The sequence below is a fragment of the Cyclopterus lumpus genome, chromosome 5 (genome assembly GCF_009769545.1).
Source record: "Cyclopterus lumpus isolate fCycLum1 chromosome 5, fCycLum1.pri, whole genome shotgun sequence".
NCBI classification, from domain to species: domain Eukaryota; kingdom Metazoa; phylum Chordata; class Actinopteri; order Perciformes; family Cyclopteridae; genus Cyclopterus; species Cyclopterus lumpus.
In genome coordinates, this window is record NC_046970.1 from 6,595,941 (window position 1) to 6,610,273 (window position 14,333).

The window sequence follows — 14,333 nt, forward strand, 5'->3', positions numbered from 1 at the left end:
CAAGAGGCGCTCAATGGCGTAGAACTGGCCCCTTACTCGTGATCCTATAGCGGGTTATCCTTTTATCTCAAGGGCCCCCATGGTCTGTGAGGTCTGATGTAAGAACAATGGGCTATTTCACTTCTAAAATGATAAAGGAACTAAATAAATGCATTTTGTGGTGAGGACATGTGGTCTTTCAAGGGCCAGTGGATGTCCCATGGCCCCCACCTGTCCCAGCCAGGTGACACATGATACGCATGCTCAATCTCTGGGAGTTTGGAAGCAAGTTGTAAACGACCAACATTCGCATCTTGTGGCCAAAAGAAAAGAAGGAAACAAAAAGAAGTTTGACTGCATTTGGTAAACTGAGCAGAACTGTTCCGTGTTGAATGTCGTTCACGTGTACGTCAGGACAGATGTAAGGCAAGACTATGTTGTTAATGGTATTTACTTATGTGCTGTCACTAAAACTGACAAGTCTAATTGACTGACCGAGACTTTGCTTCGTACCCCCCCCCCCCCCCCCCTCCCCGGTCCTCCCCTGCCCAGTAAAATGTGTTAAAAAGAAAGATCCCCCCCCTCCCCTCCTCTTTTTTTGGGTGCTTTAAATCCCACACAGTAACAACAACTTTGTAAAACATGCAAAGCCCCTAAAATCTCCTGCACGCGACCACGGGCTCGTGCGTGGCGCTGGAGCCAGGCAGGTGCAAGGGGCGCGAGGTCCTCTGCAACTCGGAGCTCGTGCTCCCCAGAGTACACACGCAACACAAAAAGAAGGGAAAGAAAAGAAGAAAAAAAAGAAAAAAGAAGTGTCAAGTCTGAGTGAATAAATCACATTTGTTTCAATGTTTAAAATCACCAGAGCAAAGATAGCTCCATGATATCCAGTTTTGTCCACAGAATTGTAACTTTGTTCTTAATGGTTTCTCAAAATGTTTGACTCATAAAACCCATCTCTCTTTTTAAAGTGTGTCCGTATGTTGTTATTATCTGGACTGTGATATAAAAACAGCACTATTACTTTTGGTAATTTTGTATATTTACTGTATGAGCAATGTGTATTATAGTCTACATGTGTATATATTAGATGTTTCATGCACAAATTAAGCATCACGCACTACAGCACAGGTAAGAAGAGAGAGAGACCGAGGTGGGGGGAGGAGGGGGTGGTTGGTGTAAAAGGTGCCATGTACTGCAGCTTTAGATATATATATATATATATATATATATATATATATATATATATATATATATATATTCAATATTAATATAAGTAGTCAATAGTATGCCTTTTAACAGTATTTGGCCTAATTAGAATAGAATTAATGGAGAATTGTGACAATGGGACGGGACGTCAATCAATTCAGAAGCAGATGGTCAAGGAGAGAGCTCAAAGTTTATACAAGTGTTAAATCAACTACTTTATTTAGAAGCTGTCCGGAAATAATGGCGTCTTGAAATGATAACAGCCAAATGTTTTTCTTCTTCTTCTTATTATTATCCTGATTATTATTATTATTTTATTATTGAAAATAGACCGATATCAATAATCTACTTGACAACATTATGGCATAATGTTATATTTGTGTCTCCTTGCACTTGCATTGTGAATACATTTTCTGCACGTTCTGCACGAGACTACGCTTGTATGCGTGCGTGTGTGTGTGTGTGTGTGTGTGTGTGTGTGTGTGTGCGCGCGCGCGTGTACGGTTTTCGTCAGGGACGATATTATATGCAGACTGCATTAGATGCCAGGGCCCTTCTCCTTCTGATTATTACCGGGGGTAATATTTCATCGGCACCACGCAATCTTTGTTCTCTGTGAAGATAATAAATGGCCTAATCGTTATCAGCAAACTGCTGGGGGTGTCAGCACCGACCGAGGCTGGGAGCGGGGTCCAAAGTGCTGCTGAATAAATTGGTGTTCCTTATCTCTCACTCCCAGATTATCGCCGCCTTTTCAAACTTGCACAACAAATACATTCAATGCATCTAATGCATCATTTGTGTGTGTGTGAGTGTGTGTGTGTGTGTGTGTGTGTGTGTGTGTGTGTGTTGGGGGGTGGGGGGGGGGGGGGGGGCGCAGGTTGATAGAGACAGATAGGCGAGACATATTTACGCGCAGCAGCAGCGGTACAGCCAATATAGGCTCTGTTTAGCTTTAGAGGGAGTTTATTGGCGAGACCATTGGCACACACACGACACTTTACATATCAATGCCAGCTGTATTAAACATCACTGCGATATGATGCCTATCTGTCTGATTAGTCCCATTGCTGCCCTAGGATGTAGAGCTCCTTTAAAAAAAAAAAAAAAATTCTTTGTATTTACGCCATCTTTTGGGAAATCACATTCTGGGCTATGTTTGCGGCTCATCAGTTTATTTTGTATTCATTTTTTTTTTTCTCAAAATAAGACGATTGTGTCACACGTTTACGATCTTATAAAAACTCACGTGTTGGTTTAAGATGCATGCCACATTTATATAGTAAGTATATGATTTTGATATTTCGAGGCTATATCTCAAGATAACAGCTCAAGATGCAGATAGCGCGATGAGCTCAATTTCCCCACCATGATTGCGCTTGTGAAAACGATTCCCTCCTAATAAACACGTCGCAACGTGATAGCATTATGCTCAGTTTCACAACCAGCTCAGCCGCGTAACACGCACCGTTGGTTGGCTCTGAGTTGCTTGTGTCTGGTCTGCAGAGCACACGGGCCTCACATTAGGCCCGCGTTATCCTTTAAATAAACCGTTGGGGAAACAGAAGACCTACAGCAGGCCACATTTTATAAATCGATGTCAGGCGCGCGCAGTTTAATTGAACGACTAACGAGACACGTTTCCATGACTGACCTTTTCCTATGTGTTTTCGCATGTCTTCAAACCGAATGAATCATTTCAACATTTCAACATAACAAATAAGAATGCTGCTGGCCAAACGTGACAACAACAAAAAACGGATTCTATAATGCAGTATTTATGAGTGAAAAGAAAAAAAGAACATTTTCACGCACACACACACACACACACCCACACACACACACACACACACACACACACACACACACACACACACACACACACACACACACACACACACACACACTTTTAATACCGTGGCATCTCCACCGGCCCCGGTGCTCTGATGGTCTCCTAGACAACCGAGATAACGGTGCAGCAGTTTTCCATATCGGTCTCGGAGTCTATTATAGCTCGGGATTAGCTCTCTTTCCGAAAAGGTCATACACAAAGTCACCAAACCTGCTTTTTTTCCACCCCATATGGACCCCGCGTGAGGGCACATTTATTAACATGCATGTGCCTTTTCATGTAATGCCATTAGACTAATGGCACTGCGCATTTCCATGCCCTAAAAAACAAAAACAACAAAATCAGAGCCTTCTGAGGAGATAGAAGAGCCCAGTGTCCCCAGCACTGAGGCGGCGACGTTCACACTGCAGGAGAGAATGTGCTGTTATGTAGCGCCCCCTGGCGAGGAGAGGATGCAATAGAACTATAAGAGCCTCTGAGTCTTCTGTGCGCGTGTGTGTGTGCGTGTGTGTGTGTGTGCGTGTGTGTGAGTGTGTGCATGTGTGTACGTGTGTGTGTGTGTGTGTGTGTGTGTGTGTGTGTGTGTGTGTGTGCGTGTGCGTGTGTGTGTGTGTGTGTGTGGGTGTGTGCGTGCGTGCTACTTCACTGTATATTTGCACAAGTCACTCTGAGTTGCCTGAGCAAGAAAAGACATTGTAATAATCAAGCGGCCCAGAGAGAGGGAGGGAGACTATTGCACAGCTGGAATGTTCCAGCTGGGATTCCTGGTGGCTGGACAGGAAGTTAGAGGAGCTCTGACAGGAAGTGTGTTCTCAGGGAGGGCCAGCCACCGGGTGGAGAGAGAGAGAGAAAGAGTGGGAGCGCTGTTTCCTGTTGGCTCTCTCCACATGTTTAGAGGCCCCACTTACTTTGCCCCCCACCCCCCGCTCTTGATCCACTTCACACCCAACTAGAGTACAAACCAGTATACAAATGGTTTTAGCAGCATCCTCTTGCTCACAGAATAAAATGATAGGATGGCTACGAGAGGACAGTGGTAAGAGTCGATCATGTACGCAGGGTAGTGTTGTGTCACAGGATGCAGATGTCACCATATGAAGTGACACTTCCTGCCCATCAAAGCAGTCAGTGCCAGTTTAATGGACTCACATTCAGCAGCCCACAACAGAGGTGATCATGGAAATAAGTCAAGAGAATTCAAGAGGGAGTTGATGGTGGAGGAGAGGAGGAGAGAGAGAGCAAGTGGGGGAGATTGTAGAGATGTGATGGAGCGATATGTGGATTGCAAGAGGAAAAATCTCTTTGTCTCTCCTGAGCTCAGTGGACAATCAAAGTTTCCTATCAGCTCTGGAGTAGGGGAAATTGGCTGCCCTGGGAAGGAGAGGGCCACTCTCACAGCCAATGGGAAGTGCCCCTGTCACTCTAATCAGGTCCGATAGAGAAAGTAGGAAACACGTGCGTGTGTCTGTGCACACGCTCACACAAGAGTGCTTTTTAACAGAGAGCAGCTTTGTTTCACTCGCCTTCATGTCATCCAAGATGATACAAAGTCTAAAGTAGCGTTAGACCTTCATTCGCCGCTCATGTATGAGCCCCCTGCGGCTGCAGCTTTTTTATTTTCTGGCAAAAACTTGCCCTGATAGGCATGACCATCAGTGCTTTGATGGAGCGCCATGTGGCAGAGATCAGTGGGTCTTAGTGGGAGCTGTGGACAGTTGCACACAAGGGCGGCAAGGGAAGAGGATTACTGTCTCATCGATACAAATCCTATAGGAGAGGGAGGTTGACATCAATATGCGCACGTATATAGGCAGAGCACAGGGGCTTTGAGCAAAAGTGTGCACGATGTAAACATCTGCACGAGAGGAGGACGACCGTGGACTTTGATGCTCGGACTTTTTTGAGTCATCCGTCTTCCCGGCCCTCCCTCCTTCCCCGCCTCCTCCATGCCAGACAAGAATGCATCTCTCTGCACCCAGGGCCCAATCCTCTGTTTGAAGTCCCATCTCCATCTTTGCGTGTCCGACGCTGTCCTTCCCTTCCTCCGTCCTTCTGTCCGTCTGACTGTCTGATCTGTCAGCCCCGCTCCTCCCTGTCTGCTGCAGCTGCGACGAGGGCCACAGACGCCTTCATTGTCCTTCTCTTCCTTGCCCTCACGCTTCTGCACCCGGCCAGATCACACCTGCCACCTGCACAGGACGCAGGGCCCCGGGACCTTACCCCCGGGGGCTTTCATCCATCCCTCACCTCGCCCTTCAGAGCCTCTCATCCCCTCATCCCGGCACCCTGTCACTGAGGAATGGCCGGTGCAGAGGGCCAGGGCAGAGCGGGACACAGAGCTGCTGTTGTGAAGACGTGTGTTTTAACCAGAGCCAGAGGGAATCAGCGCAGGTGAGGCGGGTTTTTGAGGGCAAGTTCTGAGTTTTAGATTCGAGTCATATTTCTTCTTTTCGATGACATCCTTTTATGGCTGGGTAACAGGATTGACTGAAATTGAACGAGTGTATATCGTGAGGAACGTGGACCTCAGTGTGTGTGTGTCTGTGTGTGTGTCAGAGAGTGTGTGTGTGTGTGCATAATAACATACTGACAGTGAGGGTGGTGGCTCTGTCTCAGTGATTTATGAGAGTGTGCTGTGAAGGGTCTTCTGAGCAGGATATTGTTCCCTGACTGGTGACTTCTGCCTCCTTCTTTGTGTGTGTGTGTGTGTGTGTGTGTGTGTGTGTGTGTGTGTGTATTTCAGAGCAAGAAAGATTAAGAAGGAGAGTAGTGCAGGTGAGCCCTCAATGTAATCAATCACCACCACGTCACAAGGCCCAGGGTTTGTGGATTACCCCTTCAACTGATACGTAGTTTAACTCCACATTCTTTTTGCATATTCATTATTTTTTCTGGCAGATAAAGAAAGAACACATTCTGCATCTTTACTATACTCCAGGAAAGGAAGATAATAATCAACTCCATGCTTGAGGGGGGGGGGAGGACCATGACAGCTCAACCACATGGCCCAACCCGTCCACAAACCCCCTCATCCACCTCACACACACACATACACACACACACACACACACACACACACACACACACACACACACACACACGGTTTGCCACATCAGGATACAGTGCTGCACATGAATTCCGGTTCAAACAGTATTCTGCTCGGCGTACGCCAACAGATAAACCGCAGTTCTTCTGCGACCGGTAATCACATCCTGGGCCAGAGGACAGAGCTGGAACTGAAAAGACTGAAAGGCCAATCAACCAAAAACACAGAGAGACCGCACAAGACAATGCTCTGCCAATGACATAATGTAAGTCAAACAGGGAAGCACATGCGTCAACAGAACATGAGGCTCATTCAGTGATGCCCTTCATGAGGCAGGGAAGAGTCCAGCAGCGTGATACTGGCTCACAGCATCGTTCTAACATCAAATTCAAAGACACTTTGAAGAATAACAGGCATTTATCAAGAGACTTACTCCGGATGATCACATGACTAATCAGGTATGCTGTGAGAGTGAATGGCCAGTCTGAGAGGCAATTGCCTACTATTCTGCCCTACAAAGCCACATCATAGTGGGCTACAAGTAAGTGAAGACCAGAATCAGACATATAGAAAGTATAATGCCATAGAAGTGAGTCATTTTTTAACAAAACAACAAAACAGCTTGTTAGAAAACCCCAGAAAACAGAGATAAAACAACAAACTGCAGTGACTGAGATTCCCTAAAGCTAGTTTAGTGTAATTTTCCTGTTTCAATGTATTGACTAATAATGCCCCAACAAAGAAATTATATATTGAGACAAAACACAAGCAAAATGTAATCCTGATGGAGAAAGAAAGTACCAGAAAAACCTGTCTGAGCTCAGCAGGAAAGTGTTTTACTTTGGTGGAATTCATGTGATTTAATGTTTTATGCTTCCTTTAAATCAAATGTTATGTATTTGCTTTAAGATCAATAACATGTTTGTCCAAACTCACAGTGAAGCATCTAAATGTCTTTTTATGGGCACTAAATTAAGTGTTTAAATAACAATATTGCACAAATACAATGCAATGTTCACTTTATTATTTCCTCTGAACCTTTTCTGACATTTACAAACACACAAATGTATATTCACAAGGCCATTAATTCATTCTATAAAACCTCTCTAATTCACACATTTGAAATGAACTTTCAGTCCCCAGAGAAATCCTTCAGACCCGTCAGTCCAGGCCCGATAGCATCTTTACAAAGCAGCAGGCAGACGTGAGCTCAGCGCTTTGCTCCACAGTCGCCGGCGTTGAGGTGGATGTGAGCGAGCAGCGGCCGGCTGTGTTCTGCTGTGAGAATGAGACTCTGCGGCTCTCCGAACTCTCACCGCTCCAAATCTCCACTGGCGTACGAACACCCAAACAAAAAACGCCATTGTGTGGCCTTTCACCAGCACCGAGCATCAGTGCGAACAGACATTGTCTTTGCTTTTCCCCCTGCTGTGTATTTTCAGAATGATTATTGTATGGCACATACAATATGTTAACATTATCATTGTGAGGGGAGCGGGGCCTGTTATTATGGAGCAGGAAGTGACCTCCCAGGACCCCTGGTGACCTCAGAGGGAAAGCAGTGACCTCAGACTGACCCGTATGTTTGTCCTGGGCTCCGAATTCTATCGGGGCAGGTCTGGGGAGGAGAGGGCGATAGAGGGGGTGGGGGGATTTCACTGAAACAAGGAATGCAACAATGTGCTGGAAATTCCCTCTGAGGTGCCTGTTTAAAAAGGGCCACCAGTCATAGTGCATACAGCCCATATTTTTATTATAGGACGACATTTTATTAGAGGAGTATTAAATGTCAGGGTCAGAAATGCAGAGTAGTTGCTCAACAGAAGAAAGCCTCCAATATGGTTAACTGGTGCTTGTCGATACAGGTGCGCCCTCTTATGATTAAACAAGGGTACTGCTTTCCCAAATGAACCAATACACCAGCTGTAAACCAGAAGTCCAATGTCCATCTTTATACAACTGCTTTGCAATATAAAACAAACAACGTGCTAAATGATGAGTTTCTCAAAACTTTATTTGAAATTTGACAACTTTCCATATCATCGCCCATTTCGCTAACCTCGGTGTTCCATCTCCCATGTCTTTTCTCGCATACAACCTAATCTCATGTATTCACTAATCTCATGGTCGAAAAACACCACTTACAAAACAAGAGAAAAATCATACAAAATGTAGAAAATATGACTGAGGAACATCGAAAACAAACTTTTGAGACGATGCCGAATCAGAGCTTCAAAATTGTTAAGAAATAAACGTCAGTCATGGGCAAGTAGAAAAAAGTTGTAAGTGCAAAAGAGACATGATTGGATAAAGATCACCTTAATACTTGCTAGAGATGACTCAACCTTAGAATATGGCATATGCGAGTAAAGACATGAGACCTGGGCCCTTCTCCTATTAGTTTTCAAAATAAAAAGTCCCATAACCACACATACTTTTAAGAGGGGGAAGAAAAAAAAAAAAAAAACAATTTCAGATTTGAACATAAAAATCAGGTGTCAAGTCAGTGTGACAACATTTGAATGTAGCTCAACAAAACTCAAAAACAGACAAACCAAAAAAAAAGAAGCCAAAAGTTGTGACGTAGCTGCTGTAGAGCCGAGGACAGTGACCTCACGTTTATCACAAGGCACACATGTTTGGATAAACCACGACCAGTAGATGAGATATTAATTGTCCATGTATGGGTTCAAAGATGGTAAAAAATAAAAATAAAAAAAAGTATTTGTGTCACATTTTCTCTCATTCATACAAATAGTCGGTTGTATATCGTAGCAGGTGGTGGTGCTGTGTGTCTACTTGTGTGCGCTAGTGTGTCAGGAGTAGCTTAGAGGGCATCCAGCAGACTGTCGATGCGGCCGACGAGCTCCTGCCTCTTGACGGTCAGGGTCTTCTCGCTCTCGATGTACGCTTCCTTCTTGACCTTGCCCGCCACCAGCCGCTCTGCCTCCTGGCAGGAGCGACACACCAGCTCTTTCACCTGGCCGTCCAGCTTCTGCACCTCCCCGACCTAAGAACACAGAGGAGGGGTTAAACGCCGCTGTACTTTTAGATCATTTCACTCGCGCCATTTCGGCCCACGCTCTCGAAAACAAGCCTCTCACCTTATCGGCCAAGTCGGAGCCCTCCGCTTTGAGGCGCGACTGCAGCGAGCTGATTTCGTTGGTGAGAGTGCGGTGGTCGGCCTCCAGGGTCTTCCGACCACTGTTGAGCGCCCCGGTGTCGCGGGACTGCTTGTAGCGATTGACCACCTCGTCCATGTGTCGGTACAGACCCAGGCGCTTGTTGACCAGAGTCAGCACTTGCTCGGTGATGGAGGCCACCTTCATACGCACCTCAGCTGCAGGGTCCTGAACAAAAAAGACAAGACATCAACACAGATATAGAATTATGCAGAATATCTGCCAAAGGGAGGGAAGCATATGGGAAAACTAGGCCAGCAGAAACCAGGCTCTCTTTAGAGACACCCGTCATACCTTTGTGATGGCAAAGTCCAGGCGGACATAGATGATGACCGTGAAGAAGAGGATGTAGAAGGCCGCGACAACCAAAAGAGGCTCCTGCAGCATCAGGATCCGGTTGAAGTTATAATGAACCTGGTAATTACAAAAGAGGTTTATTAACTCAAAATTTGTATACATTTTCACAGCTCATATCATAAAGGATTCATTTTGGGGGGTTATTGTATGCTATTATTAGAAAGCTAAAGTAGAGAGATGTGAGAAAAATGCAACTAATGTCCCCAGCCATACTAAACATTGCCATCAAAGGTCTTTCTTACCCACACGCCATGGTGCACCCTGCTGAAACAATATATTATCACAATACTACGCTGCTAATGCCTTCAATAAAACCTATGCCGACTGAAGCTTCTCAGAGATGAGGCATTGCTTATCTCTCTAACATATTGCAAATTGAAGACCTTGCTTTGACTGTTGATGCTGTGAGATTATACAGCACTAAGAAGAATGCAATGTGAAAGTACAGTCTAGCCAGAGATCTTCATAATACATTCACAGCACCGCATGACTGATATAGATAAATACCACAAACAAAAACCTCCGGGTCATTTTGCTGTTCTTAGAGGCTTTCCTAAGCAGTGTTCCACAATGTGTTCCTCAGGGTGCAAAGGATGGCTCAATAGGTAAGAATCAAAACAAGTGTATACTACTACAAGCTCTGCATCTTATCTTAATTCGCCTAATAACACTCCAACATGTTACATTAGTCTAAGCAATCTCAAATATATGCATGTAATATAGAATGTCCATGTTCCCATCTCTTTCTACTGTTCGTCTTACCACAACATCCTGAATGTGATGCTCCACCAGGTTATTCTTGGTGGCGATCAGCACTGGTCGGCCAAACGTATCCAGATATGTATAGTGCAGCTGGTTTGGCCTGCGATCAATCTTGTAAGGTGTATCCACGTGGATGTTTCTGAGAGGACATTAGAGGGAAAATATGAGAACTCAGCATCAAATACTGCAGAAATCCCTGCTAAACCGAAACATACTGAAGATTTGCTTGCAGTCACTGACCTGGCACCCTCTGGCAGGATGATTTTAACAGTCAGGGAGTCAATCACCTGGTCATCATACACATGGTCAACTAGTCTAATCTTCAGTGCATACTGGTCCCCTAGAAGATAAACAACACACCGTGGGATTCAGTCTAAATAAGGAGCCTGGGTATAAATCAGGATAACAGCAAGCACCAGTGACTCTGACCTGCTGAGGTGGTCAACTACTTTTGTCTCAATTATCCACTTCTACTCTTCTTCTATTTGTGGTGGTTCTCTTTTGAATAGGGGTGGGAATCAAAGTGTTCTACTATGTCTGGGTTAGTTAAGTTTTTAGAACTCACCCAGGGTGTAGAGGTACTCATAGCTGGGCAGATTGTAGCCGATCATGTAGTGGGTCTTCCAGCCTCCGAACAAGGGGAAGCGAGGCCTGACCTCCACCTCCACTGAATCATCCAGAACCTGCAGATGGGAGGTGGAAATGTTGCCAATCTCATCTCTGTAGTAGACGTCCTGAGCCGAGGCAGGAAGGATAGTCTGTTGGGCAGAAAGTATATAGTCATCATCATCATCTTAATAGTGAAAACAACAGTGGTTTATGTTTAATACAACACCTTGAAGGATTTGACAGATGAGATGCCGCTGTCTGACTGACGCTGATAATCGTAGCGTGAAAAAGGCCCCTTTAGGACGGCGCCTGTGTGCCTCAGGTCGATAGTCTCTTCCACAGCAATGTTCCCCCAGTGAGAGACTTCTATGGTCCGAATGATGTTACTGATGGTGAGGAAGGGCGAGTTGTTTTCGTAATGGATCTTCATTGCATCCTGGAAAAGAACACACAGAACGTTTTACAAACACTTTTTTGCAGCTTCACTAGAAGCTCATCCGATCTGGTCACAGCCATACCTCGCTGAACGGCGCCACATCACGGAAAGGTCCGTACTCAAGGATCTCATCGTTCTTGCTGGGGTTACCCAGTTTGGTGTAGGTCTCCACAGTCTTGGAGGCCAGGCGAACACGTGTAGTCTGGCTGCGAGTGGGATAAGGGGAGTACAGGTAGTGGTTCCCCTGAAAGACCACCAGCTGGCGCTCAGCCTGTGTGATGTGTGTGGGGAAGGGCCTCAAGACGTGGCTCAAAGTCATCTCCACCTTCGTTTTCAGCTGAGCGCCTGCTGCCAGACTGGAGGGCAGGTGCACTTTGTAAAATAAACCACTGTATGGGATCAGATGAGACAGAGAAGAGCACCGGTAAGAGACATTTACATAATTCTGTAAAAGATCAGCTTCTCAGGAACTACGCAACGCAAACTTGTTTTCAGGAAATCAAGTTTGGATTCTTGAAAGGATTTTGTTTTTTTAATGAGACAGACTGGTTTTCATTACGTAACATTGTTGATGTAAAATGCTGCCAAAATTACCCTCAATATTTATGAATAACTAATTTACCAAGTTGCCAATTATAGTATTATAACCAAACCCATTTGTTTTCATATTAAAAGTCAATGGACTGACAGTTGCACAGGAAAGCGTGGAAGCAATGCTGGATAACAACGATCTGATGAGTCTGATCTCATACCTTTGGCCCTGAATTGTTGTCTGTTGAAGTTCAAGTGTGCCATCCTCCTCCTCATCACCCTTCACCTGTGGAAACATTGTGCTTTGAGCATACTCTCGATGCAAGAAAAAAAACACTTTCAATCTAAATACAGGTATTAAAAACAGAGCACTTTTACAGCTTCACAAATAATAGAAAGGGGTGGGGGCAGTCCTGCGCAGTCACACACGGAAGTGAGCTGCACAGCTCATACGTGTCATTCAGCCACTGACAGAGCGTGCAGCGCTGCGGAAGTTAACGTCCTACAACCCACTTCTTTAGTAACTCAAAATGAATTAATCCGTGTTCGGCACATTTCTGCAATATTAGCAAATGAGCTCGTGCCAATATGTTTGCACGAAGCAATACAACGTTAGCTAGCGACATGTTGAAATGCTAGCTAACGTTGACGTTACCCACACTGAATCGCACGAGCCTAGGGAGTAAGTTAGCTGCAAATCCATACATTCAATGAACGCACAGTCACGTCGTTATTAACCCGTCCGATGTTGCTGCTGTCAATTTAGGGGGAGACGAATGCATTATTTGAGAGTTGCAGAGCCAAGACACGAGTAGCGTACTATGAAGTGGTTAGCTAACAGGCTAAAGGCTCGTGAGAAAGTGTTACAGAGATGCTAGCGGTATTTAACGTTAATTCACTGGTGCTCTGCTCACCGAGGCTCCGACGTACGCCAGGTGCGGGGCCAGCTCAGCCTCGACCGCCAATATGAAGCTCTGGACGGCAGAGTGTCCCTGGTTGGACAAGACGATCTCCGCGGTGATTTTGGCCAGATGAGTGCCCAGGTCCACTGTCCTCTTCACTTCTTCGTTCACCAAACCGTCCGCCGAAACCTTCGAGCTCACTGCAGCCAGAAGCAGCAGGCAAGCGGCGAGAAGTGGCGACTTTCGAGTCATTGTGAGAGAAATTCAGAGCTGGGAAGAAAGACAAAAAAAACCTGGATAAGAACAGACAGCTCGAGGGGAAACGTAGAGCAGCGAAGAAAGGCCGCCGTGCCGCTCTACATCAGAAATGATGACGCTTCATTCCGTCCGACGTGATGGCGTCACGGCGCGCACTTTACAACGCGCCGTGCGTCGGAAGCGATTGTGGCACAAGCAGAAACGTTATACTTGTGTTACAAGGGTTTTTTGTCAGAAGACAACCACACTGAAATAACCCTTGAAACTTGTTGACTCTAAATGTTGGACACTGATGGACTTACTGACCATTAAATATTTGTGGTAGTCAGGGATTTATGCCTTCTAATGTCAGTGTTCCAAATGGAAAACTAAATAACACAAAATAACATTATTTCAGTGGGACTTTATATTGTTTAATTATTTATCTTTTGAGTTAGCAGGCAGGCCGAAATAGCTCAGTTGGGAGAGCGTTAGACTGAAGATCTAAAGGTCCCTGGTTCGATCCCTGGTTTCGGCATCAGGTGTAATTTTTAGAAATTGCAATAGGATTTTTAGCATTCTGACAAAGTTGTTATTGAATGGGGTTCATGGACAAATACCTGTTTGCTGTTAATGTCTTTGTAGGATCTAGTCCATGGACTCTGCGAGTCATATGACTTCAGTCAAGAATACTGGTCACACCCAAATCACAGTATTTGACTGTTCTGTAAATCAAATGTGATGAATAACACTCAAAATTACACACAGAGGCTGTTTAGGACACAGTTAAAAAGACTATTTATTTCTAGAGCACTGTACTTTTAGCCTGTCTTAAATTTTACTAGGGATTCATGAACGACTGCAGATGACATTGAGCTGATTCTGCTGGAGACCTTAAAAGTCTTCCTCAAAATCATGATTACACCCAAAAGTCCAGCACATAGTCACTGTGCAACCACTGGAAATGAACTGGGATTAAGTTAGGTCAGGGCCACGGTCTTTCATTAAAAAAAAACAGTGAACTGGGTCCCAAAGTGTTAACTCCTGAGAGCCCTAACCCCTAAAAATGGCATAGCCATGACAATTCAAGGCTTATGGCCAACACCCTCATTTGGTGGCACCAATGGCAAACAGCAAAGATGGCTGACATAATGATGTCCTACCAGTGGCTGGAAAAGGTCTGGAGGCAGTAGTCATAACATCATAGGGGGGAGTAGGTCACACTTTTATC

At 45.1% G+C, this 14,333-nt stretch overlaps 1 protein-coding gene and 1 non-coding gene across 2 annotated transcripts; one reads left to right on the forward strand and one right to left on the reverse strand.

Annotated features, from left to right (window-relative positions):
* Positions 1-8,075: 8,075 nt before the first annotated feature.
* On the reverse strand, positions 8,076-13,289 carry rpn1 (ribophorin I). Its single transcript, XM_034533253.1, has 10 exons — positions 12,878-13,289; positions 12,185-12,249; positions 11,515-11,821; positions 11,223-11,432; positions 10,953-11,145; positions 10,628-10,727; positions 10,388-10,526; positions 9,563-9,682; positions 9,191-9,436; positions 8,076-9,096 (listed from the first exon to the last, which is right to left on the reverse strand). Exons 1-10 carry the CDS (start codon positions 13,115-13,117, stop codon positions 8,914-8,916), a joined length of 1,803 nt encoding a protein of 600 aa, XP_034389144.1. The 5' UTR covers positions 13,118-13,289; the 3' UTR covers positions 8,076-8,913.
* A 278-nt stretch (positions 13,290-13,567) lies between these two features.
* trnaf-gaa lies at positions 13,568-13,640 on the forward strand. Its single transcript has one exon. It is a non-coding gene; the product is annotated as a tRNA-Phe (tRNA).
* Positions 13,641-14,333: the final 693 nt, after the last annotated feature.